Source organism: Lutra lutra, chromosome 11 (genome assembly GCF_902655055.1).
Source record: "Lutra lutra chromosome 11, mLutLut1.2, whole genome shotgun sequence".
Taxonomy (NCBI): Eukaryota; Metazoa; Chordata; class Mammalia; order Carnivora; family Mustelidae; genus Lutra; species Lutra lutra.
In genome coordinates, this window is record NC_062288.1 from 1,924,963 (window position 1) to 1,951,259 (window position 26,297).

Genomic DNA, 26,297 nt, shown 5'->3' on the forward strand with positions numbered 1-26,297 from the left:
ACCGACTCCCCGACTCCACCTGCCCGGCACCTTCCAGCACTCTTGCTCCAACAGCCAAGGCTCGCTGTCCCTCGAAGCCATACTCAGACGTCAAGGCACACGTGGCAAATATCGGCACCCTTTGTGGAGTCCCTTGTCATGCTCAGGATAACCAGGGACAAGCGAAAACCCATCCGGGCCCCGGAGCCTGGCAAGGACAGAGCCACTGCCTGACGAGGGCACATGTCCCCGCACGTCCCCCATCCAGCAGAGGGTCCCCTCCTTCTCGGAAAATGCCTGCCTGGAATGCCCCATCTTTTGGATTTAGTAGAAAGCGGTCATGGTTTAGAAGAACCACTGGGGATACGCTACTTTTGGCCTCTTGAGGGAGGTATGGTTACACCCGGAGGAAGACTCTTCCTTAGAAGCCCCCGAGTGCAGCGGGTGGGCTCGGATGAGGGGTGTGGCCACCTGAGAGCAGTCATGGTCATGCTGGCCTTGCTCCGGGGGTCGTTAGACCCCTCCACTGAGCCCATGGCGAGTGGCCACCGTCCTTGGGGTCACCAAGAACCTTCCACCTGCCCCTGCTGACCTCCACCACAGCCTTGCCCTGGGCTCCTTGGTCTCTCCTGCCCGGCCATGGCCAGCATCTGCTCCTTTGAGGCTACTCTTCCAGTGGCGGGGGAGGGAGGAGGACACAGACCTTGCAGGACCCCGAGCTCTGGGGAGAAGAGCTCAGGACCCGCGGCTCTGTGTCTGGGTCTCCAGAGCTCAGGGTTCCATTTCTGCCCACTGCCTCCAAGAGGACACCTTTCTGGGGGCTTGGGTGCCCTTCTGTGCCCCCTCAGAGGGCGCGCCTTTCTGTGGGAGCACTGGGAACGGTTTTGAACATTTATTTATTTATCGGTGGGATTTATCGGTGGGATTTATCGGTGGGATTCCTGGGCTGGCCCCAGCCTGGAGGCCGGCCCCTCCCACTGCCCAGGGGTCCTGCTCCTCTCGGGCCCGAATCCTGGTGACAACGAGCTTGCCAGCGCGCCCATCGTGCAAACCTCCTCCTGCCATCCAGGTGTCCCCGCAGACCAGGTATGCAGTCCGGTGTTATCCGGTGCTTGTTGCTCTGGGCTGGCCTGAGACCTTGGCACTGAGGCAAGGATGCCAAGTCTCTGGGGACCCCTGAGCCCGGGGCCAGGCGCAGGAAGGTGGCAGAGCTGGCGTGAAGCCCCAGTTGGTCTTCCTGGCCATCAAGGTGTGGGGACAGCAAGGTGTGAAGGAACAGATGTGTGGGCCCTGTCCTGCTGCTTCGGCTGTGTGGCTCAGGGATCACCACCCACCCATCCAGCTCCGGCCCCTGGTTTGACACACTCACCCTCTGTTTTGGCCACTTGGGCCATGCGCCCCAGTGGCCTCAGCCAGACTGGTCAGTGTCCTGCTGTAGGGGGAGGGTGTGACCACTTATTGCCCAGTGTGGCCCTCAGTCAGCCATCCCAGCCTCCAACGAGGTAAGCGGACGTGGCCTCCAACTTTTGGGTTAAGGGAGCCGAGCTGGAGTCCTGTCCCATTCTCGCCGGAGGAATCCTGAACCGACCCCTGCGGCCATTTCCACTACTTGTCTACACTGCACATCCCCCTGCCCCCAACAACCAGCCCAGCAGGACGTATCCAAGAGAGGCATTTGTGGGGCAAACGCTGCATCCAGCCATCCAGCCGCCAGGGGAGAGGAGGAGGCTGAGCCCCCCATAGAGGTTCTCCTCACGCCCTTTGATTCCTGGAGACACCTTGCATTTCCACAGGGTTTCCAACAGACCCACAGGGGAAATTCCATCCCAAACACAAAGTGGGCGCCAGTGAGGAATACTCGTCTGGAAGCTGTGTCTCTGGCAGAAGTCCCAGGAGCTCGGTGAGTGTCCCCAGGTGGAACCTGGATTACGGCGACTTCCCCAGCTGTTGTGGCCTGCTGTGTCCAGAGGGCCTGACTTACCCAGCTCACGGGGTTAGCGTGATGCTTGCCTGGTCCTGTGTGCACAGAACATGCACAGCAGCGGTTGTCCTTGTGTCTACGGTAACCTTGTGGGCCGGGAGCCATGACAGCCCCTGTTTGTGGAGGAGATGAGGCCCAGAGAGGGTGAGCAGCCTGCCCCAAGTCACACAGCCGGGAGGGGTGGCATGCGTCTGTGCTCTTAGCTGGGACACTGCGCGACGCTGGACTGTGCTCCACGCTAGGCCCCTGCCACACCGCGCCACACCCCCAATCCAGGGCATTTCATGTTCTTGGAAGGACAAGGCTTCAGCAGCTGGGAGCCTCGAATACAAAGAGACGGAGATTTGCCACCCACAAAAAGTCCAAAAAGTCCGAGGGAGGCCGGGCGCTGTTACTGCTTAAGGAGGCCTGCACTCCTGTCTCAGACGAGGTGCCTGCGATTCTTGGTGGTGTCCTCCCGGGCCAGCAGGACACACAGTGACCATGATGTTCCCCTCCCTCTGTTCACCTCCCACTTGGAGGGGCTGCTTCCAGGAAGGGCAGAATTTCCCATCTGGGTCTGCGCTCTGCGTGGCGCCTATGCTCCTGATCAATATTGACGTTCCATAGCAGGCAACGTTCTTCAGGGTGGACCCTAGGCCCAAGCGCTAGCTGGCCAGGGCCCCCTCCCGAGGCGCTGGAGCCCCAGCGTGGACAACACATACATTCTCATAGCTGTGGAGGCCGGAAGGCTAGGATCATGGGGTCACAGGGCTGAGATCCCTGGGTAGGGGGCGCTGGGGGAGGAGCCTCCCGCCTTCCTGTAACTCCGTGGCTCACGGGCTGACCCGTCTTCAGGCTTGCTCTCCTCCCAATGTCCCCTTTGTATAAGGACACTGGTTATACTGCATTAGGGCCCATTCTAGTCTAGGGTGCTCAGCTTAATGATGTCCGTGTGACCTTAGTCCCACAGATGGTCACATTCCGAGGTACTGGGGGTCAGGATTGCAGCATATGAATTTTGGGGGGACATGGTTTAACTGATGACACTCATGAGACCATGGGGCATGTGCACGGTTTCTCAGACGGCTTGCCCATTATCCTTGGATGCAACCCACCTGCTAGTGGCCTTGTCCTTTCAACCCAGCAGACGGGGGCAGAGAAGGTGAAGGGGACAACAGCCCCCACTCTGCCCCACGGCGGTGCAGTGGGAAGCTCTGGCACCTCCCATCTCGGTGAGAGAGGTGGGTGCTGATCCCTCCCAGTGAATGTGCTAGTGGGCTGGGAGGGTGCTGTCGCCTAGTGACATTGACCCCAGGGTACTTTTTCATCCCTTCATTCCCAGGTGGCTTGCCCGATTTTTGGACAGTACTCAGCTTTCCTTTCTTAGTACCACTAGGACATAAAAATACCTATTTAACAAGAGAGTCTACACGTGGTCCTTGATGCTTGAAGGATCATGCAGACTTACTACCACTGGGGACAGGTGGGGGACAAGGTGAGGGAGATGGGACCTCGGGGATGTCAGTCAAAAACAGAGGTGGGGCAGGTAACTTCCAGTTCCCCCTTGGCCCAAGGGGCTGTCAGTTCTAAGAGGGGATGGGAAGAAGTTACCAGGTGACCAGACAGAGCGCCAGGTCCTGGGGGCTCTGGGAACTGGTGGTCAGGAAGCCAGGAAGGCTTCACAGAGGAGGTGCCTTGCACGGGGAGGCCTGTCCAGGAGGGGGGACCAGGTGGCCACCAAGAGCGAGCTGATGTGAGCTGTTGGGGATGGAACAGTGAGAGCTCCTGGCCAGGGTGGCCGTGAGGTGCCACTTCTGATGGGTGACACGTTGTGTCTTGTACAAAAACGACCACTTCCTGTGGCCTAATACCCAGTTCCCCACCTTCTAGACCTTGAGCCCATATAACAGCACATGGCCAATGGCTCTCACCTGGGCGCCTAGTTGAAAACCCCACAGTGCCTGAAAAACAGATCCATGCCTGCCACACCAACTAAATCCTGGTGTCTGGAGGCCACCTGGAAAGGACCTCCTGCAGAGGGGCTAGGCTCCTGGTCTCTGCTGTCTGTGATTTTGTGGGACCCCCAGGTCCCGCTCCCTGTGTATGGAAGGGGGAGGAGTCGGTGGTTTTGCCCAGAGTCCTTACCTCTCTGTAAGCCTCCCAGGGCGAGCTGTTTACCTCTCCTGGTGTGTGGGGGGGGACAGAGGCACGCCCCCAGGGGCCCCTGTGAGCGCCAAAGAAGGCAATGCGGTTGAAGTGAGGCTCAAAGCCCCTTCCCCAGCACAAGCCGCGGGATAGGAGGCGCTGGGTGGGGCCCAGGCACGCGTGGACACCACCGCACATATAGTTGTCCCCTGCCAGAAGCATACAGCCCGCTCTCACTTGGGTTTCCAGTCCCCGCCAGGGCAAACTGCAGTGTCCCTTCTCCCTGTGCTTCCCACCCCATCCCTGCACCCAGAGCCGCGCCCCCAGCCAGGACTCTGGCCTGACTCTGTGTCTGTACGGCCGGGAGGCGCGGTACCACGCCACGCGCCCCCGTGTTCGCTCGCGGGGTAGCAGGACCAGGGCGCCTGGGTCCCCTGCGGCGGCGCCGGGGGGGTGGGAGGGCGAGCTGCAGGCCCCGGGGTCCCACCGCGGGCTCCTCTAGAGTCGAGGGGTGTCACCCGCTCGGCAGAATGGAGCCCCCCGCCCCACCCCAGGGCATAGCTCAGGATTCGTGCGTTTCCCACGCCCCGAGAGACGGCTCCGCGGGCCGCGTCGCGCGCCGGCGGGGAAACTGAGGCTCGGGGCGCGGCGGGCGCCGGGGTCACGCGGCCCCTTGGCTCAGCGCTCGGTGGGGCCGGCGCAGCTGGGCCGCGGGAGGACCGCGGCCGGGCGGGCGGGCGGCGCACTGCGCAGGCGCGGCGGCGGGAGGGGACGCGCTCGGGGCGCGCGCGCGGGGCAGCCGGCGCCCCGAGTCTGCCCGCCTCGCCCCGCGCCTCCCGCCCGCGCCCGCCCGCCCCGGCGCCCCGGCCGCCGCCGCATGGCGCTGAGATGGCGGGGGCGCCGCGCGGCCGAGGCAGAGGCGGCGGCGGAGGCGGAGGCGGCGGCGGCGGCGCGGGCGAGCCCGGGGGCGCCGAGCGGGCGGCGGGGCCGGGCGGCCGGCGCGGGCTGCGGCCGTGCGGCGAGGAGTTCGCGTGCCCCGAGCTGGAGGCGCTGTTCCGCGGCTACACGCTGCGGCTGGAGCAGGCGGCCACGCTGAAGGCGCTGGCCGTGCTCAGCGGGCTGGCGGGCGCGCTGGCGCTGGCGGAGCTGCTGGGCGCGCCGGGGCCCGCGGCCGGCCTGGCCAGGGGCTCGCACCCCGCGCACTGCGTGCTCTTCCTGGCGCTGCTCGTGGTCACCAACGTGCGCTCGCTGCAGGCGCCGCAGCTGCAGCAGGTCGGCCAGCTGGCGCTGCTGTTCAGCCTCACCTTCGCGCTGCTCTGCTGCCCCTTCGCGCTCGGCGGGCCCGCGGGCACCCACGCCGGCGCGGCTTCGGGGACGGCGGCCGCCGACCACGGCGTCTGGCAGCTCCTTTTGGTCACCTTCGTGTCCTATGCCCTGCTGCCCGTGCGCAGCCTGCTGGCTGTCGGCTTCGGGCTCGTGGTGGCCGCCTCGCATTTGCTGGTCACGGCCACCTTGGTGCCCGCCAAGCGCCCGCGTCTCTGGAGGACGGTAAGTGCCGCTGCGCGCCCTCCGTCGGGTCTGGGATACACACCTGCCCGGGAGGGACCGGGAACACCAGGGGAGCGGGGCGCGCATATATGGATTGGGCGGGTGGGGAAACTGAGGCCGCGAGTGTGGGGGGCGTTCAAGGTCACTCGGGAGTCGAGGATGCGGTGGGGGCTACTAGGGCCGGGCTCTTTTCCGAGTCGCCATCCACAAAGCTCCCCTGGGTGTGGGCTGTGGAGAGGGGAGCGTGGAGAGGGCAAGGATTGGCCCAAGGTCAGGCAGCTGGTGAGCGGCCAAGCCCGGCCAGAGCCCTGGCTGGCGCTCTTTGGCTGCACACATCCCAGAAGAGGGACGGAAAGTGGGCGCGGGATGGGCCCCTGGCGGGCAGGGCTCCTGCTGGCTGTGCAGGGCTCTGGGCTCCTGTCCAGTGTGCCTGGACCTCGTGCAGGGCTGGCAGAGTCTCTCTCCCAGCCTGCGGCACCCTGGGGAGGTTGGGAGGGGACGGGGACTTGGGTCTCCTCCAGTCTCCCTGGCGCCAGTTGTGGACCCGTTTCTGGTCTAGAAAGACAGGTTTGCCAAGGTCGAACAGGGCTCCAGTCCTTGCCACCGCCGCCCTGTCGGGGTCTGACCAAGGCTGGGAGCGTCGGAACTTTGCCACTGCCTTCCAGGAGGGCCAGCGAGACGGTAGCGGGGGACAAGGACGTTGCCTGCTCCCCACGGGCTCCTCCCCAGCCGGAGTCCCAGGAGACTGGAGGCAGGCGTCCTTGCTGTGCGGGGCTCTCCCAGCCTGACCCAGCAGTGAAACCCACCCCACAGAGCAGGGCTTGGAAGGCCCTGAAGGAGGGTTTTGTTTCCGTCTCTGGCAGCATTTTGGCAGGAGGAGGGGGAATCCGATGTGGTGGGCGAGCCCATCTAGGGAGAGAATGTGGCAGATGGAGGAGGTGGGGAGATGGGGGAGATGGGGTGAGCAGGGGGGGCTGCACGGAACAGGCTCTGGGAAGAAGAAGGGGGTGCGAGGAATCTGACTGTGGCCTGGGGGGACCGAGGGCCCCCCCACGAGGACCCAGGGAGGTGTTCTCAGACGGAGATGTCAGGGATGCCCATGGTCAGAGGGATCATGGATGCACAGGGTAGACACTGGAAGTGTATTTTGGGGTCCAGAGAGGCCAGCACGTGCTGGGGGCTGAAAGGGGAGGAGGAAGGAATGGGGGAAGGGGCCTGGAGGTGGGGAGAAGAGAGGGACAAAGTAGGGGGACCGCCAGAAACAGAGGTGAGGCGGAGAAAAGGGAGGAGGGTAGAGGGCTTCCTGCACCCAGGGAGGGGAGGGGGGCTCCGTTCTGGGTGGTTCCCAGCAGGCCCCTGGCTTGTGGCCTTGCCTGCCATCTGTCCTTAGGAGGTGCTGTTTGACCCTCCCCCTACAACCTTCCCTTCTGTTATGTGTTTGGCCCCCATGGTGTGGGGCCCCCCAGCCGGACCACCTCCCCACCAGACCAGAGGGAGGCCCCGCGGCCAGGTCAGCTCCGGGTGGGGAGGGGAGGTCTGAGATCAGGCGTATGAGGGGTTCGGCTGGTTCAACAAAAGGCGGTGCTATTTTCTTTTTCCGAAACAATTTTGTGTAGTTTCTGGTCATCCCTTCTAGAGAACTGAGGGAGAGGAAATGGTCTGTAAAGGTCTTGGGCCCAGGGAGCTCTGCTCCAGGATAAGATGAGCCCCTGTCCTCCCGGGGGGCAGGGAGCCCGTCCTTTAAGCCTGGATTCTTAGGGAGCAGGCGTCTGGTGTTTGCTGCTGCTGGCTCCCTGCGCGACACACACCCTTCCCACCCAGGGCCTCAGTTTCCCTACTGCAGAGCTGGCATGCAGGTGGAAAGCCTGTAGGAAAAGCTCTTATTCAGTGTCCTGTCACCTCCAAGTTGCTTTGGCTTCCAGAACCTTCCTGTTCAGATCCACACGTTGCTACTGGTGGCGGCAATGTGGACAGATGGATGGGGTGGGCGCTGACAAACACGGTGAGGGGCCTGTGTGCTGCCCTGGGGCCGGGGTCCACCATGGGCCTGGAGGCCGGTGGGGAAGGTGGGAGGCTCACGTACCCAGCGGGGCCTCCGCTGCCCGCTGCCCCACGGCCTCCGGCTGCCCTGCGGTGCGGTCACGTGCCTAGAGCCCCACGTTACTCGGGAGTTCGTTTGGGGCAGGACGAGGGGTGGAGGCCCGGGAGGACAGGGCGGCGGATGAGCAGAGCAGTCTGTGCAGGGCGGTTGCCTTGGCTGGACCTTCTGGGCGGAGTGTCTGTGCCGCGGGAGGGAGAGACCTGCCCTTGCTCGGGGCACTGAGGCCGGCGGTCCCAAGGGGTCAGGGGTGTCTCAGAGCCTCTGCCCCTCCACAGGGAGGCTCTGGGAGGTTCCCGCAGCCATCCTGCCCCGCCCTGGTAGGCCGTGTACTTTGGGGACCCTGTGGCACCAGGCTGGCCCAGGCCAGCAGACTGAGAGCACCCAGGAGGTTGGTGACCACACGGCTGGGATTTAGATGCTGCTCGGCTGCCCTTCCCCGGGACGCGGCGGGACCTGCTGGCTCACACCGGGCCGGTGCTGCTGCTCTCAGCCAGGGCACAAGGAGTTTGGGGAGACAGTCTCATTGCCCCCCAGCCCAGCGCCCAGGAGGAGCTGCGTAAATATTGACCAGGCTGGGACCTTCTTCCCGCCCGCTCCCTCCTGCCCATGGTTGTATGTCCATGCAAAGCACAGAAACTCGTTCTTATTTAACTGAACAATACGTCAGAACCGAAGGCATCATGTTGGGGAACCCTTGAAGTCTGCTCAGGGACAGTGGGGCGGCAAGCCAGGCTGGGCTGGGCTGGAGACCTGGGGTGGGGTAGGGGGACATGGGGGCGGTGAGGAGGAGGAAAGGGGGGAGATGCCATATGTGTGACCCCTGCTCCCCAGTGGTGGCACTGGGGGACTTGAAGAGCATGGCTTGAGGAGGGAGTGACTGTGCTTGGGGACCTGGGACAGAGGGGGGTTGCTGGCAGTGGTAGACAGAGTTGTGCATGCCAAGGTCATGGCCTTGGAGTGGTGGTGGGGGCAGCGGGGTATGTCTGGAGAGGAGCAGCGGGCTCAGGTGCCCCCAGAGGAGACCCCCGCGGCCCTGCCCCTCACAGCTGTGGGTGTGCGCATTGGCCAGCTCCAGCTTCCTTCCTCCTGGGTGCTCCCCCCAACGGCCCCAAATGCCCATTTCTTGGCCAGGGTGGGGCAAGATTGCTGTATCTTCCTGGGCTCATCCAGGGCCACTGCTGTGGGCAGAATGGCTGCCTGTCAATGGAAGGGGCATATATTTCCAACCACCCCCCCCCCCCACTTCTAAGCCCCAGGCAGGGAAACAGAAAGCACCATCAGGCAAGTGGGTACCGCAGGAGTCCCCTGTGCCCCTCCGTGTCGTCTGAGCTCTGGGGAGAGCTCGAGTGCTGCTGGCAGGTGGAGCGATGTCACCGCCCTCAGAGCCCAGGTACACAGGCAGCCGGGCTGCTCAGAGCGCGGCGCCCCCGGGTGTGGGTTGTCTGCTTCCCACCTGGGTTGTGCCCACTCCCGGTGCTCGGGCTCCTCCTCCTCGGAGTCGCCAGCCAGACCTAAGCCCCGCCCCCAGGCCCCGCCCCCGGCCCACCCAGCACATCCCCCCGCTGGCTCCTCTCCCTGGCTCCTCTAAGTCGCCCCAGCACTGCCTCCCCTGGCTCTTCCCCCCACAGGCCGCGCCCCTGCTCCCCTTTCTTCCTGGCGGGACCCTTACCCAGCAGGACCCCTCCTTCAGCTGGACTCCGCCCCTGCTGGACCCCCTCTCGGGGGCCTCCTGCCCTCCCTGCCCTCCACCAGGCGGCCAGGCCCTTTACCCAGGCTGGACGCTCTTCCCTGCCGGTACCTCCCACCTCCTCCCCCATCTTGGCTGGGTCCTGTGGCTTTGTTTGCTCACCTGTTGGTGCATCCACCTGCCTCAGATGACCCCGGTGCTGCTAGGTGGAGGCTGGAAAGGGGAGGGAGACAGGTGGGACCTCCTGGCTCCCCCTGGGGCCCTGTGAAGGCGAGGAGGGGGTTTCTCTGCCTTGGTTGGCAGTGACCCCAAAGACAGCCTCCATGGCCTAGGCTGGACCCCCCTTCCCCAGGCCTCTGGTCGATGGGCAGGGCTCAGCTCTTTCCACCTCAGGCTTTCTGTCCCTCTGCTACTCTCTGAGCAGCAGGTGGTGGTGGGTGTCCCCTCCAGGCCTCCAGGTCTGTGTCCAGTGGGCACTCTGCTGGGACACCCGATTCCCACCCCTACATCTGCCCGGTCGGTCCCTCGGTTCCCTCCCCATAACCTGGTCTGTTTCCCTGGAGAGTCGGGTTAGCCTCCCTCCGAGCAGCTGGCCCTAACTTGAGGAAGTCCCTGGGATGGGTCAGGACAGGGCAGAGGAATTGGGCTGATGGGAAATGGGGTCTGGACACGGGGACACATCCCGGCTTCAGGCGAGGGCTGGCACCTGCTCAGGGCAGAGTCCTGGGGACTGTTGTCTGCTGCCCCCCAGGTGCCCCCCAAGACCCAGGGACTGTGTGTGGGCTGGAGTCTGGCCCCACTGGTGGACCTGGTGGGGGCGTCTTCTCTGGACGACGCTGTGATCCACACTTGGGGGTTAGGCCCCGGGCTAGGGGTTGGGCGCCTGGTGGAAACGAGACCCCCTGCACTCCAGGAATTTACTGTCTGTGGGGGACACTGGTGGACACCTGGGACTGCAGTCTGTGCCAAGCCGGGGGGAGTCCGTGTGACCTCCGGAGGCGTGTGAAGGGGATAGAGCAGACGGAGGACTCCGGGTGGCTTCCTGAGGCTGGTGTGCTCCTGCCAAGACCCTGGACAGAGGAGGCCTGGGGCTCAGCCAGGGAGGTGGGTGTGCAAGAAATGGTGGGTGTGGGGCACGCGGAGTGTTTCTGTTTCTTTGGAAAACAGCGCCGGGCCCTCTAAACCTTGTCAGCAGACGGTCTGCTCAGGTTTCTGTTTGGGGGCCCCCTGGGATGCAGTGGGGAGCAGGGGTCCCATGAGTGGACGTGGGTGCTGCTGCCTGGCTCAGACTGGAGCGGTGTCCTTGGGGAGGTGTCTGTTTGCCACGGTCCCTCCCGCTGTGAGAGCTGTCCACCTGCCCTTCCCGGGACCCAAGGCTTCTTGGGCGATGTCCTTCCTTTTCCTGTGCCCTCTCTGAGGTCAGGAGGGCCAGGGTCAGCTCCCGGGTGGACGGACAATCTGGGCTGTGTTTCTGCAGTCTCAGAGCCCGGAAATGTCCTCATCGCGTCTCCAGACTCCGGTGGGGCGGTGGGCTCGTGTGGAGGGTCGGTGGAGCACCTGACTGTGGGACCTTGGGTGGGGTACTTGCCCCATGCCTGTGTTTCTTCTGGGGGCTCTGTGGCTTTGTGGGAGCAGGTACCTTTTCAGGTGCCATCCTGTCCCTTGGGGATGGGGCCAGTGCTTGGCACGAGCCTTTGGTGACCCGTGAGTTTTGTGACTCCCTGAACCTGTATTTGGTATTTGGTCTTGGTCGGAGGTTGGAAGAGACGGCCGGGACACGGGTGGCAGGCATCCTGTCTGGATGGAGACAGACCCTGCGTCTCCCGGCTACAGGTGCCTGGGTCCCACTCAGTAGTGCAGGTCACGGGCGGCCCCTCGTACGGTGCGTGTACACGCGTGTGCACATGGACAGACACGCGAACCCCCATGTGCACCTACAAACACAGTCGTGCACGCAGGCTTCATGCACATGTCCTTACACCTGTCCACTTTCACACACAAACGCACCTGCTTGCACGCCCACAGGCCGTGCTGGTGCACACCGCACGTCACCCCTGTGTGTTAGCATTACCACGTTCTCATGTGATGAGTATGTGCGTAGGGCCCTCCTGTCCGTGACCTTGGGTGGCATCAGAGACCACCCAGGTAGTGAGTGAGGCTCGGCTTCCTCAGGTGGGGGGGTCGGGCGAGTGGTCTAGAACATGGGGAGAGTGACAGGGCCAGGCCCCCTGGCCAGCCTGGGTCCCTGCCCCAGAGGCTCCCGTCCTGGGCCCCCCAACCCCCCGATGCATGGGGCAAGGGCTGGGGCAGGCTGTCCCTTATTGCCACGCCTGGGTCCTCCCTGGACCCACCCCTTTTCCCTAGACCCTGGACCCTCTGCTTCTGGGCTGGGGGCATCAGGGTCTGCTTTGATCTTTGTGGTGCTGGGGTCCAGGCTGCCTCCAGACCTCCTGGGAGGAAGCACCCAGCTGATGAGGGGGGCTTCCTGCTTCCCAGCTCAGTCGGTGCGGGGCCTCTGTGTGTGCACACGCGGTGTGTGTACGTGTGTGTACGTGCGTGTATGATCAAGCACGTGTAATGCGCATGCACCTTGGTGGCACGTGTATGAGTTTCGTGCACGTGTGTGTGCAGCCTAGTGCGCACGTGCATGTGTTCACACACACGTGTGCATGTGCGTGTGTGGTAGTGTTCTGAGACCTGCAGGGTCGGGATATGTGGGTTTGAGGCTGCTTACTCTCCCCGCCGCATCCAGGACCCACCTTGCCCCAGCTCAGCTTTGTGGCGGGTCTGTGGGCCTAGAGCTTGGGAGCAGGGACAGCAGCAGGGCCGTTGGGAGTCTAGGTGTGGAGTTAGGGGGCCTCCCCTTGATGGGGGATGGGGCTGGGAGGGGAGCCTCACCAGGTAGGAGCAGCCCACGGTGACCATGTGAGCCGTGCAGCTGTGACAGGCCCATGGGGTCCTCATCAAGCTGCTGAGGAATCCCAGGGAAGTGACCTGGGTGGGGGGACAGGACGCCCACGGAGGCACCCAGGTGCGGGCGGATTGGACGCTGATGTGGGGGACCCGGGTGTGGCGGGATGGGACGCCCACGGGAGGACCCCAGCACTCCAGGCTCTCCTCTGCCACCCGGTGCTGACCTGTCCTCGGGAGGCGCTCCTCCGCCTGCCAGGCGCAGGCTTCCTGGCCCCTCTGCCTGTGTGAATGTGTGCTCTTCGGGGCGGGGGCCTTGTGCCGTGCTGGCATCTGGGTGAGGGCGTCCGCTCTGGAAGGTTCTACAGCCCTGGCCACGGCGACCCCGCTCCATGGCCTTCTGCGAGGCTGTCAGGGCGTGCTTCTCCAGGGGTCTTTGCCTGGTTTTCCGTGGGAGGGAAGCACTCCCATGAACGCCTTGCCTTCGGGAGGAGGAGGGATCTGGAATCCTCGCTCGCAGACCCGAGCCCAGCTGCACAAAGGACCAGATGCGGAGCGCTTTCCGGGATCATCCATTTGGCCTGAGGGCTTCAGAATATCTCCAATTCTTATGTTGCTGCAGATCTCCACTTAACAGACATCAATGCGTCCCCCGTGATCCGATGGTGCCCTGGGGGGCCATGGGCGGGGCTCATTTCCACAGTCCAGCGTGTTCAAGCCTCAGACCTGGGCCGTGGCGGGAGAGCCCCTCTGTGGCTAGAGCAAGTGGGCGTCCAGAGGTACAGGAGGACGTCGGAGCGTCCCAGGGCTGTGGCCAGGAGGTTGGGGACACAGAGGCCCAGCAGTCCCGTGGTGTGGATGGGCTGTGTCTGAGCAGGCGGTGAGCCGGGGCTGGGGTGCCGGAAGGCCCTCACGCCAGGAGCCGTGCTGGTAAAGCCATCAGGGGTCACAGAGGAGATGCCACTGTGATCTCGCCGTGGCCCCCGGGAATCTGCGGCAGCCACAGCCCAGACGGTCCTCAGCTTCAGGGGGTGGGGCCCAGGGCAGGAGCTCATGAGAGCCCATCGGAATCGTTTTTTTAACAAAAGGAGGCGGTTCTTTTTTTTTTTTTTTTTTAAAGATTTTATTTATTTATTTGACAGAGACAGCGAGAGAGGGAACACAAGCAGGGCAGTGGGAGAGGGAGAAGCAGGCTCCCCGCTGAGCAGAGAGCCCGTTGTGGGGCTCGATCCCGGGACCTGGGATCACGACCTGAGCTAAAGGCAGAGGCTTTAACTCACTGAGCCACCCAGGTGCCCCTTGTTTTGTTTTTATTATGGAAACTTCCAACACACGCCCCAGTAGAGTAGCGAGGTTAACAGAGTGCTTTCCTGGGGGTGGGCAGCAGCGTGGACACCTGTCCGTGTCCTTCCCTTCCTCCTGAGGATGTGAATCTCAGGACACTTTCCTTAGTTGGGCCACAGAGACACTCCCAAGCAATGACGTGAGCTTAGAAACACACTCTGAGGGATGTGGGAGAGCCGGCTGGGAGCGCGGGGAGGCAGGACCCCATGGAGCCCCTCCGCGTGCAGAGGGGTGAGAGGGACCCCACCGACCAGACGCGCGAGACCTTGCGTGGCAGGGGGCTGCGTGTTGATTTAATAAATGGGATGCTCTGTGTGGGGTTGGGGCCCTGCGGTGCAGGCAGAGCTCCCCACTCTTTGTCCTGGGGACGAGCTGCCCCGAGTGAGGTTGAGCTCACCCGCCTGCCTGTGCCGCCCGCAGGAGAGGCTGTCACCCTGTGCTGGGCAGTGGTGGGCGGCAGCTTGAAACTGGAGTGAGTTCAGGGGAGAGGTTTGAGCGCTAACCAGGGGGGATCTTGGGGCACGGAGGGGAAGGCACCTGTCCCAGCACTCCGAGAGCTCCAGGCTGCTGGACAAGACATGGCTCCTGCGTGAGCTCAGAGAGGCTGGGTTGGGGGGCCGGGAAGGTCTCGCGGGGACGCCGGACGATGAAGTGCAGGCCAGTATTCAGAATTCCTCGTGTGCACCACGTGCTCACGTGACTGGGGCTCCCAGTCCTGCCAGAGAACTTGGCCAGGAGCTGGCATCTGACCCCGGCTCTGGCGTGGGGGCGGCGGATGAGGCCTCCGGAGGGCAGCTCCGTGTGCTCCTGAGTGATGGCGGAGGCTCTGCTCTGCTGGCCGACTGTGGGGGTGTGAAGGACAGGGTCGGGGTGCACCTGCCAGGATCGCTGCCCCACACCCTGAGAGTGACGAAGCAGCGCAAATGCTAGGAGTACCACGGAAAGATCGCTGGTGCGGGGCACACTGTGGGCTGCCATGTCCTGCGGTGATCGAAGCCATGCTTCTGGTGCCATCCCTGACCGGCAGCGCAGGTGCCCGGGAAGCCCCAGCCGGGCTGCTCGGGGCAGGAACCCCAGACACAAGGCAAGGTGGTCTCCTGCTTTCCCACCTCGGCTTTCAGGTGGTGGCCCTTAACCTCTTGGCTGGGTCTAGCTCTGGGGTCATGGCAGAGTGGAATCATTTCCATGTGCCAGACCCAGTCCTGTTCAGTTTTCATCCCCCTCAGGCTCCACTCAGAGCTCATGTCCCCTGACATGGTCATTGTCCGTGTGGGAGGGGTCTGCCCGCCACGGTGGATGTCGGGAGAGTTCATGCCGGTCAATGACCGGAGCCCCAGGCACACGTCGGCTTCTCCCGTCTCTGCACCGGCCCTCCCGATCATCTGAGGGACCCGCGTGCCCACTGCAGGGTGGGGCTGGGTTGCTCACCTGGGGGCAGAGGGCTGATGAGCCTGTTTGGCCGTGCACACCTGTCTCCAGGTGATCCCATCCTCCCCTGCGCAGTGCCTGTCTCCCTGGCAGTTTGCCCAGGTCCACAAGGCAGGGGTCTACTTTGACTCATTCCTGCCCCTCCTGGCAACACAGGAGGGACCCTGAGCAGCTATCCCCGCTGCATGTGCCCCCTGCAGCCCATGTGCCCCGCTGACGATCCAAGGCTGTGCCTCTTGGTCAGCATGCAGTGGAGCTGACGGGAGCAGGACTTCCTGCTGAGGCAGTGGAAGACCATGCTTTCCAGTCCCGTGGTCCCCGTGCTCTGCAGTCAGGTGGGAGGAGGACAAAAGACACTGAAATGCTGTGGGTTGCTTTTCTGACGCAAGCAGGCACCCTGGTTGACAGCTTCTAGAGGCTTGGTCATTCACAGTGATGCTGGTTCCCTGACCAGAGTCCGCTTGCCCATGATCCACGGCCATTACTGCTTCAGACATGTCCTGGGTAGTTCCCAGAGGGGTCAATGTGATTCCTGTAGAGCAAGCAGGCCTGAACAGCCAGGAGCTTACAGAGGCCCAAAGCCCAGCTCATGTTGTGTTTGAGTGGATGGATGAATGGGTGTATGTACGTATCGATGGATGGATAGATGGGTGCATGGGTGGATGGGGGGGGTGGATGCATGGGTGGATGGGGGGGGTGGATGCATGGGTGGATGGGGGGGTGGGTAGGTGGATGCACGGATGATGGATAGATGGATGCATGGATGGATGGATGGATGGATGATGGTTGGATGGATGGATGGGGGGTGGGTAGACGGATGCATGGATGGATAGATTGGTGCACAGATGGATGGATGGATGGATGGGTGCATGGGGATGGGATTTGGATGGATGGATGGACGGACAGATAGGTGGATGCATGAATAGATGGATGATAGAATGGATGGATGGATGATGTGTGCATGGATGGATGGATGGATAGGTGGGTGGGTGGATGGATGGATGACTTGGATAGATGGGTGGTTAGATCAGTTGTTGGAAGTCTAGATGGATGATATGGATGGATGGATAGTTGCATGGATGGGTGCATGAAAGATGGATGGAAGGAAGGATGATGTGGATAGGTGGGTGCATGGATAGATGGATGGGTGGGTGGGTGGGAGGAGGACGGATGGGTGGGTGGGTGGGTGGGAGGAGGATGGATGGGTAGGTGGGTGGGTGGATGCTTGGGTGTGTGGAGTTCTTCCTGGGGTGTCCTTCACAGCCTTTCTAGGAAGGGTGGGGGTGCAGGCAATATTGAGAGTCTCCTCTGTTGTGTAGGCCTGCAGGGGGGCTGAGAGGGAGGGCCTGGGAAGGACAAGGACCTGCCCCCTCCCCCAGTGCTGATTACTGATCGCAGGGCAGTGAGATCTGGTCCGCACATGCACGTGTCTGCGTGCCATGTCCTCATGCCACCGGTGGCTCCCCCTAGGCTCAGCCTGCTCAAGAAGGCGTGTCACTTCCCATGTCAGGCCGCATCGAGGACTTGCCTCTGTGTGCCTCTGAGGGTCATGGGAAAGCTGGGGTCACTGCCCACCCACCTGACCCCAGATGTGGGGACTGGAAAACGTCTCGCAGGGTCCCATCCAGACAGCCCGGAGCAGGTGGCAGTGCAGATCTCCCCTTGTCAGCAGCATGGCCAGGCCCGGCTTCTCACTACCCGTGTGCCCTTAGTTATTCACTCAACAACATCAGGGTGCCGGGTTCACGAGAGGCTCTGTCCTAGGCTTGGGGGACCGTCGGCAGGCCCGACAGGCCAAGACCCTCTCAAGGGGCAGACAGGGGGCCAGGAAGGTGGTAGGTGAGTGAACCCTTGTGTGTTGGAAGCTGGTAACAGCTGTTGCAAACAACAGAAGGAAGGAGTACAGAGCTGGCTCCTGGGAATCTCTGTGATGCACAAGGGCTCAGAGTCTGCTGCTCTGAGGTCATGTCTGAGCTGAGCCTCTGCAGGCTGGGCATGAACCGGCATGGTGGGAAGAGGGCCCCTGCCCAGGGAGAGGCTCTGAGCAAGGCAGACCAGGCCAGGAGCACATGAGGAGGACAGGAGGGCTAGGGCCCATGGTGCTAGAGGCCGGGTGTGTGGGGCAGGTACATGGGGGCCAGGTGCGTGGGGTGGGTACGTGGAGGCCAAGTCTGTGGGATAGGTGCATGGAGGCCAGGTGTGTGGGGCTGCAGCGTGTGCACTGGCCCCTTCAGCCTGGGGCTGGCCCCACTTAAGCACTGGTGTGTCTGTGGAGTGGATGCTGGTGGGAGTGGCAAGGACCAGTTCTTGGCCCGAAGCCATGGGGTCATGCGGCTACATGCCATGGACTCTGGAGGTGTTGGCTGGGGCCTTGCTTCCCGGGACCTCCCTCCTCTCCTCCCACACTCCTCCCCAGAGGAGTGCTGAGCAACCAAGGCAGGAGCGCAGTGCGTAAAGGACAAAGAGGGGCCTGGCGTTCCCGGGGGGCAGCATCCCAGGGTGTGACCTGGTGTCCTGAGTCAGGTGTGGGGTCAGGAGCAGTGGGGGTCATAGCCCTCACGTGGCCAGGGAGCAATGAGGAGGGGCTGGGCCTGGCAGCCCTGAGACCCCCAGAGTTAACAGCTGGAATAGGTAGGGGCCGGGGTGGGCTAGGTTTCCTCAGAGAGGAGGGAGTCTGGCATGGGACGAGGGGTGTCTTAGGGCGCGCACCTCCAAAGGCCGAGCTTGGGGCCCCCTTGGCCTGTTTTGCCCGCGGCAGTCTGTTTGGCTGCCAGTGTGAACCGACACCACGTCCGGGCCACACCTGCCAGCAGGTGACTCTGGGCACGGTTCTCTGTGTTGTTACCCTCGTCATGGCCAGTGGTGAAACCTCTCTGTGGCCCGTTGGGTGGTGGCTGTGCCTGATTACAGGGGTAGGGGTAAATGAAGGAGGAAGGGGAGGGCAGATGGCCAGCAGGCACTCAGCGACCAGCCGCTGGGCCTCAGTTTCCCTGAGTGGATCATCATGATGGGAGGAAAGGGAAGAAGTGATATGGGTGTGTGTAGAGAAGTGACCCCGTCTGCCCTCACTCTCTTGGCCACTTCTCCCTTGACCACACGGTCTGCCCGGTGGCCTGTGTCCCATCTCTGCCCCACCTCCCTGGGGACTCCACATTTCCGCAGTCGCACTCCTGGCTGGCTGAGGACTTCCTCTCTGGAAAAGGGGTGTTTGCTGGCCGGGGAGGCAGGGCTGGTGGCGTCTTTGCCCCGTGCGGCGCTGTCTGTGGTGCTGACCCCTCCGCCTGGAGGCTGGGTGCGCCGGGTCGGGAGGGCGTCTCAGGACGGTTGGTGCCGGGTCCCAGGGGGTGTCCTGTGTCTCTCTGGTTCCCTTGCCTCCAGAGGTTCCTTCGAGGCCATGCGGGGGCACACAGAGCCAGACCAATCACGTATTGACCGGGAAGAGTCATGTGCTCTGTGCGGCGATACAGGACTGTTTGGATGTTTGGAAAAGTGCCTGTGATGGTGCTTGTGGGCGTTTAACCATGTGCAGTGTGCGTTTAAATATTGACTCTGCAGAGCTGCCGTCCATCCTTCCATGTGCTCCGGGCGTCCTGCTGCCTGCGACGAGCGGCTTCATGAACAGTGTGCACCGATGACCCGTCTGCAGACAGAGCCGATGGCCTGAGGGGACACTGCCCTGGTCACTGGGACACGGCATGGGCCCCGGGACGGCCACGCTGGCCCCCCACCCCCACCACCCTGGGCCTGCTGAGGGGCTGGTACAGGCACCGCAGAAGCAGGTCCCCCCAGTCTGGCACCTGCTTCAGGCGAGGAGTGCTCCCACGAGGGTGGAACAGCGGGTTTAGAGGGACACAGGAGGATGGCTGGGTCACACGGAGATGGTCAGGTCACAGGAAGGGGAGCTGGTCACATGGGGGAGACGGGCTCACTGTGGTTATAGGACTCAGGCAACTCCTGGAGCCTCACAGGGGCAGCAGTTTTCCGACTGTGTGGTGTGGGCCGGACGCTGTCCTGGTGGTACGTTCCTGCGTCCTTTGAGACATGAGCTCAGCAGGCATACGTGAGCCTGGGGTCCCCGGTGTGCTGGCAGACTCTCCTGTGTTTTGGGGGAGGACAGTTCTGTGCGAGGCCCTGGGGATTCGTGTCCCTGGCTTTCTCCTGTCCTTGTCACCTTTTTGAACAGCTCTGCTGTTTGCAGCCGCGCGGCCCTGTGTGTCCCTCCTGAGGGACATGTCACCGAGGCTGTCACACTCCCCATTCCTCTGTGCCAGTCTGCCTGCTGAGTCTGTGTCCCCCGCCTGCTCCCGGCTCCAGCCTCTGGCCTCACCAGGTGCTGCGGTTTCTCCATCCATGTGGCCTTGTGGTCTGCCCTCCCTTGTCCTGCTGCTTGTCCCAGGCAGGTCCCTCTGGCCAGAGACCACTGCCCACCTGTTTCTGTGTTTGTTTCGTCCCATGTAATCGTGTGCAAGTCACAGTGCCTGGTGGAGAGCAGCAGGGGCACCCGGACCCTGCAGGAGGTGTGTGCCTCCCATCAGATGTCGAAATCCATGTTCTTCGCGGAGACTGAGGGCAGTGGCTTGTGCGATGCTCATACACACGGCAGCCCCTTGGGGAAGTGGGTGCGGAGCCTGGGTCGGTGCCATGGCCCTACTGGTCCTGGGCCCGAGACTGGTGGGACAGAGCAGCAGAGGAGGCTGGGTGGGGATGTGGGGTCTGATCCTTCCTGGGTCTGCCACGACCTGCGGCGTGGCCGTCGTGGGCTTCCGGGTGGTCTGCACTGGCTGAGAGTTAAAGTTACTGAAAGCCGACATCCTGCTGGGCCCCCTTCCTGGTCCAGCAGGTACGAGCCTCCGAGTCTGGGCTGTGGCCGGTGCCCCAGGCGGGTCTTGCTCGCTGCCCCTTCCTTGACTCTCATCCTTGGAAGGGAGTGGGCGTCCAGGGGTGTGGGCCGAGCAGGGGGCTCCAGACGCTGGGTTCCCTGGACGGTCCCTCATCCTGATGGCTCCCTTCGTGCTCCCGTGTGATGTGGTCCTTTCTTTTGCTTCCGATCCGCTTCCCTACACTTCCCCATTTGCGAGCATCGGATCTCTCCTGGCGTCATGTTTTCTCGGGTGCTGTCCTGGGGCGGCTGTCACGTGCAGCCCAGCCCAGCGGCGTGAGTGGCAGATGTCTGTCCCTCTCAGGCCTGGAGACTGGACGTGTGGAATCCCAGAGTGTCCTCTCTGGGTCCTCCCAGGCTCGTTCCTGCGTACACGGCTGTGTCCTGGTCCCTTCGTGTTAGGAGGACACCAGTCACACGGGCCTCCCCAGTGACCTTGTTTTAACATAATGACCCCTTGGAAGACCTTATGTCCAAATGCAGCCCCGCTCTGGGGTGCTGGGGGGACGCTCCCCACATGCTGTTCCGCTCTGGGACCGCAGGAAGCGGCCATGCACGGTGGGTCCTGCCGGCACACCCGCCACCCTAGGCTGCATGGTCGTCACACGGGAGGCTCGGTGGAGGGTGTGGGAGCCGCTGCCTAGCTAGTGCCCCACGCGCACGGTGCTCTTGTTCTCTTCCAGCTCGGTGCCAACGCCCTACTCTTCCTCAGCGTGAACATGTACGGGGTGTTTGTGCGGGTCCTGGCCGAACGCTCCCAAAGGAAAGCCTTCCTGCAAGCCCGGAACTGCATCGAGGACCGGCTCAGGCTGGAGGATGAGAACGAGAAGCAGGTCAGTGCGGCGGGGCTGCGGGCTGCAGGGATGCTGGGCGTGGGGTCGTGGGGTGGGGAGCGTGGGGAGGGGAGCAGGGATGGAGGAGGGAGCACGGGGGGAGCATGGGTTGGGGGGAGGTGCATGGGGGGTGAGCAGGGGGGAGGGAGAACAGGGGGAGCACAGGTCAGGGAGGAGGGGAGTGGGGAGCACGGGGTGGGAAGCACAGGGTGGGGAGAGGGGCACGGACCTGGGGGCACGGGGCTGGGTGGGGGGCGTGGAGGGTAGTGCGGGCCTGGGGTGAGGGATAGGGAGCACAAGGTGGGAGCACAGAACACAGGGTGAGGATGGTTGGGGCTTTGGGCCCAGGCTAGCCCCCTTGGCGAGTCCGGGGAGACCGGGCAGCTACAGTGGGGGCCCTTAGATGTGGAGATGGAGGGTCTGCCACCCTGTGAGGCCCCCAGCCTCAGTTTCCCCATGGGTGAGACACGTGTGCTCAGCTGACGCTGTAGGGCTGGGAGGTCAGGGAGCATTACAGAGCTTGCAGTGGGGGTTGTTGCCTCAGAGGGGAGGAGCTGTTTGAGAGGAGGGACTGGGGGGGGTGTTCTGCTTGTGGGGCAGGTGTTGGGGTGGAATTCTGGTGGAATCAGCTTCTGCAGAGCTGGGAGGTGGGGGCGATGAGGCAGGTCCTGGCTGGCCCTGGCGCAGGTGTGCTGAGCCCTGACCTGCTGGCCAGAGTGACCCACTGGGAGGCAAAGCCTGCAGTGACCCTGAGGGTGTCCCTGTGCTTGTGGTCGTCGTGGCAACCCTGCAGCAGCAGCTGGGCCGTTAAGCTGGGGCACACCTGCCCGGCTCCTACCACAGCCTTGCTGGGGCAGCAGGACCACCTCCAGTCGAAAGGATGAGGGGGACTACCCCCTACCTCCCAGAGCCACTGTCAGCCATGTGTCCCCGGACTTGTCCATGTCAGCAGTGTCTCCTGGTCTGCTGCTGTCCTGGGCCCCCAGGATGGTCTGGGAGCTCCAGTCAAGGCCCATGACCGGGGGAGGGGGTTTCCAGGTTCTGCTTTATTGGAGTGTCGGTGGCCGAGCCTGGTGTCCGTGGGGGCGGCAGATGGGCTTGCTGGGTACGCACAAGCCTGCTGGGCTGCAGGTGCTGGGCATGGAGTATGGGCTGCACGTTTAAACGCACACACGTGTGTTTATTTATAGACACCATAACAATACCTAGTGTTGACAGCGAGGGTGTGTGATGGTGTAGAAGCACACGGTGTGTGTGTTCAGAGCATGTGTGTCAGTGGATGGACTTGACTGTGGGAGTTACGTATCTGTGTGTACGTGTATGTGCACATGTGTGATGTTCACATGTGTGCGTGTGTTGGAGGCACACATGCGGATCGGTGTGCATTTGTATATGCCTGTACATATGTGTGTATGTGTGTGGCATGGGTACAAATGTACGTGTCTGTGTGTTCGCATCCACACGTGTGGGTTTGCATTCGTGTGGACTCTGGTTGCCGAGGCATCTATACACGTGTTTGTGGACATGGGAATCTGTATGTATGCATGTGTGGGTGTGCATATGTGTGCACATGTGTGCAAATATATGCAAGGCATAGACTCTTGTGTACTATGTGGGTGTTGATGTAAGTGTGTGCACGTGTGTAGATACATGTGTGCAGGTGTGTGTAGACGTGTGTGCGTATAAACATGTGGACATGTGCATGTGTGGGTGTGTGCTCATAACTGTGTATAAGTGTGTGGAAGTGTGCACGCACGTGTGTTGCTGAGTGTCTAAGCGTGTACGTGTGCATGCACGCACATGTGTGTGACTGTGAGTCCTTGGGGGCTGTGCCCCGAGCATTTCTGCTGGGGCATCACTCCCACCGATGAAGAGGCTCTTTACCGGTTCTGAGACGCTCGAGCGTGGTGTTGTCATCCCCCCTTCAGCGCCTCCCCGACGTCCTGGAAGAAGCCCCATTTGGGGCCACCCCCGTGTGTTTCTGAATCTCCCTTTGCTGTCCCTCCTGGCTCTTGTCTCCTGTGCGCTTCCTTTCCAGTGTCTTTCCTTGCTGGGTGTGTGTCTGTTTTCATCTCTTCTCTTACGTGGGAGGCTTGTCCCCCAGACTGCGTAAGGTTCCGGCCCTAACGCGTCTCCCGGGGCTGCGTGCGCCTCCAGACCCGGGCTCGGCCACATCTGACGCTCCGGCGATGGCTGCAGTGTGGACCACGCCTGCGTGCGCGGACTCCCAGCCTGTGTCCTGCACGCGCCCTGGCCCCGGGAGCCAGCGGTCGCGCGCACTCCTGCCATCACGGGGCGGCAGCGCGGGCCCAGCACGCGTGCTCTGCGTGCGCCATTGCACGCGGGTTCCGAGCAGCTCCACCCAGCAGGGTGCCCGGACACGCTGCGGCTCCGGGCTGCGGTTCTTAGGCAGGAAGTCTGCTCCGCGGTGAGCGTCCCCCAGTCCTACCAGCCCGGGCAGTGCTCCGTGTCCTCCAGGTTTGGTCTTTGAGCATCTTTTCCCACGTCATCGTCACGCTGGCGTCTGGATAATGGTATTTTCGGCCTTTTCCACCGACGGGCCCACCGGTGTTTCAGCTGTAGCTCGAGGCGGCTGCTCCGTCTTCCGTGCGTGCGTGTGTGTGACTGTGCTCTCGGCCGTGACATTTAGCCCCACATGTGAGAAACGTTATCCGCATGAGCGCCGCGGCTCACGGAGGCTGGGTGTGCCCACGGTTATGTTGCTGAGAGCAGATACGATGTCGCTTCTCTCCCTGGGCCTGGGGGTATTTTCCAAATCACGCCTGCTCTGTTTTATCTCTGCGTTACCCCCCATGGCGCCCGCCAGTCCGTGGGTGGGGAGCGGACACGGGCCCTGTGGTCGGGTTCTGGGGCGCGGACTGGCGATACCCGCCCCGCACTGCCAGGACCGTGCCTCCCGGCCTCTGGGTCATGCGGACGGCCGCTTGTCTGCGTGCTTTCGTGCTTCTCCGTGGCGCGTGCGTTTGCGTCCCTCCCGGTCCATGCTCTCGCTGTCCCCGTGGCTGTGAATGAGCCGCTCACTGTGGAGAGGCTGGGCTTCTTCAGGAGGGATCCCCGTGTCCCCAGCTCTGTTTCTATGGCCTCGCTTTGCTGTGTGTAAGAATGTACTTGTTCCTAGTTCCAGACCTATCTGTTATTGCTTTTGGTGGTTTCATCTGGTGCTTCAGGAACAGGAGGGTGAGTGCTGACGGGTCCCTTCCGTGTGTCCCTGGCCATCTCAAGACTGGGTGAGTCAGGACCGTGACCTGCATGCCTTTCCTGTTGGAGCCTGGGGCTTGGGTCCGTCACACGGCGGCGGCCCTCTGGGCAGCTCCGTCCCCTCTCCTTGGGGTCGCTCCCGGCCCCTGGCTGGCCCGGCTGATTTCAGCTCCCAAAGCCCAGTCTCTGGGACAGCCCAGCAAGCAGGCCCAGGGCAGCAGGAGGTGGCCACGGCGGCTGTGGGTTACAGGTCAGAGACATGCGACCGTACAGCCTGCTCAGAGTCGGTGCGTGTTTTCACGTTGTGACTCAGTTAGCGAAGAACCCAATTTCATAGCTGCTTTTAGGGCCTTTTCTAGACCCTGGGTCGGAAAGAGGGCACACCTGATGTGTGAGGGGATATTAGCAGATGTACCCCGATTCCAGGAGGGGGTGCTGGGGCCACACCCCGATTCTGAGGAAGGGTTCAGAGGATATGCCCCAGTTCTGGGGGGAAGTCCTGGGGGGACGCACCCTGATTCTGGGACAGGGTCCTGGGGGACAGGCTTTGGTTCTGGGACGGGGTGCCGGCTGGGATGTCCAGCTCTGGAATGACCACTGTGTGGGGGCAGGTGAGCCCACTGGCTTCTGCAGGCGACAGCAGACGCTGGGGCGGGGGGCGTCTAGGAACGGGGTCTTTGGTGACGTGAGCCAGGGGAGGAGCGTAAGCAGAAGCTGACGCTGGTGTGCGTGGTGGTCACGGGGGGCCTTCATGTGTGGCCTCAGCTGTGAGGACCTGGGAGACAAGGGAAGGGGCAGGGAGGCCGCATGTGGGAGCTCCAATGGGTCCTCGCAGGAAGGAAAAGGGCTTAGGCCGAGGTGAGGACTTGGAGGCAGGGGCGGGCGCCGTGAACGTGCACCGAGCAGGGCCGGGGAGGCTTCCCGGAGCAGGACACGCGGCACGTCAGAGCACGACCAGGTGCTCCCTCCTCCCCAGGGCTGTGTCTGCAGGACTGACCTGGCTTGGGTGACAGTGGGCTTGCAGGAGGGGAGAGAGGGAGGGGAGAGCAGGGCCCGCGCTGAGGTGCAATCCCCTGGCGTTAGAACCTGTCTGTCCCAGCGGCGGGTCCAGACACCGTGGGACACACGGCTCTGCTCCAGAATCGGGCTGGACGGCTCTCATCTATGATTTGCAGATCTGATGCCAAGAGGTTCTCCACGTTGGTCTGTTCTGCTTTGGGGTGGGTCGTAGGGTGTTCGGTGCCACCCGGGAGGAGCTGCTAGTCGCTCCCCTCCCCCCACATTGTCATTGAACTAACAGCCTTGTGTCTGCGGAGACAGATCTAGAGTACGGTATAGCTGGTTTGCTTGCAGGACCTGAGTGAGTGCTCCTGCCCTGTGGGCAGAGCCGCGGGGTCTGGGCGAGGGTGGGCAGGGCTGTCTGCGCACCGGATGCCTACTCTACTTCTAGAAGCGTCTCTGCCGTACGTTAAGAAGCTCCCTGAGTTGCCAGTGTCCCCAAGGCTGACTCCTCTGGGAGGGACTTAGTGTGTGGAGACCACTCCTTCCACAAATCAGTGTGGACACGGGCCGCTATAGCCCCTGTGCAGGGTCGTGGCCGAGCATAGGGGGGTGTGTGATCCATAATGTTCTTCCCGCCCGAGTTCACACCCTGATGCTTCTGTGTTGTGGTCTGGTCTGTAAGGAGTTTATTCCACTTTCCAATCTGGGGCTGGCTTAGAGTTTCTGACTCAGGAGTGACAGAGTAGCCCATGGCAGTGCGGGCACAGCGGAGGCCCAGGGCCCCCAGACCAGCCACGGCCCCCCTTCCCAGCCCTGGGTGTCCTGAGCCACGCTAGGCTCGGCTTACGGATGCCCGAGGTCAAATCCTCCGAGAGGACCTGGAGGGTCTTTTCACAGGGGTCTTTCACTTTGAGAACAAAAATGTCCAACGTTGGGTCTTTGAAACAGAAAAGCCTTAGAGCAACTGATTGGGAAGAAAGAACAGGCACCCAGAGGTCTCAGGGATGGGCAACGCGGCTGTAGACCGAGTTGGGCTAAAAACAGATACGAGGGAAACACTCAGGAGGCGTTGGCACCAGAATATTTGAGAACTTAGACGAGAGGCGCCAATTCCCACAAGGTGTCCACTCCTGAAACTGATCCGAGAAGCAAACGAAGGGTTTGGAAAGCCCGTGACCGCTAACTTGTCGACTTGGTGCTCACAGTCACCTCCGGGTCAGGGGTTCCCCCGTGAGCCACGTGGGCATCCAGGGAGGATG

At 62.6% G+C, this 26,297-nt stretch overlaps 1 protein-coding gene across 3 annotated transcripts in view; it reads left to right on the plus strand.

The window, feature by feature from the left end:
* Nucleotides 1–4,975: 4,975 nt before the first annotated feature.
* ADCY1 (adenylate cyclase 1) overlaps nt 4,976–26,297 on the plus strand; it is a 91,142-nt gene continuing 69,820 nt past the window's right edge. For all 3 annotated transcript variants that reach the window (XM_047695421.1, XM_047695423.1, XM_047695422.1), the window contains exons 1-2: nt 4,976–5,635; nt 20,668–20,817. In XM_047695421.1, coding sequence (XP_047551377.1) covers nt 4,976–5,635; nt 20,668–20,817 — 810 coding nt within the window. The remainder of the gene's footprint in view (nt 5,636–20,667; nt 20,818–26,297) is intronic.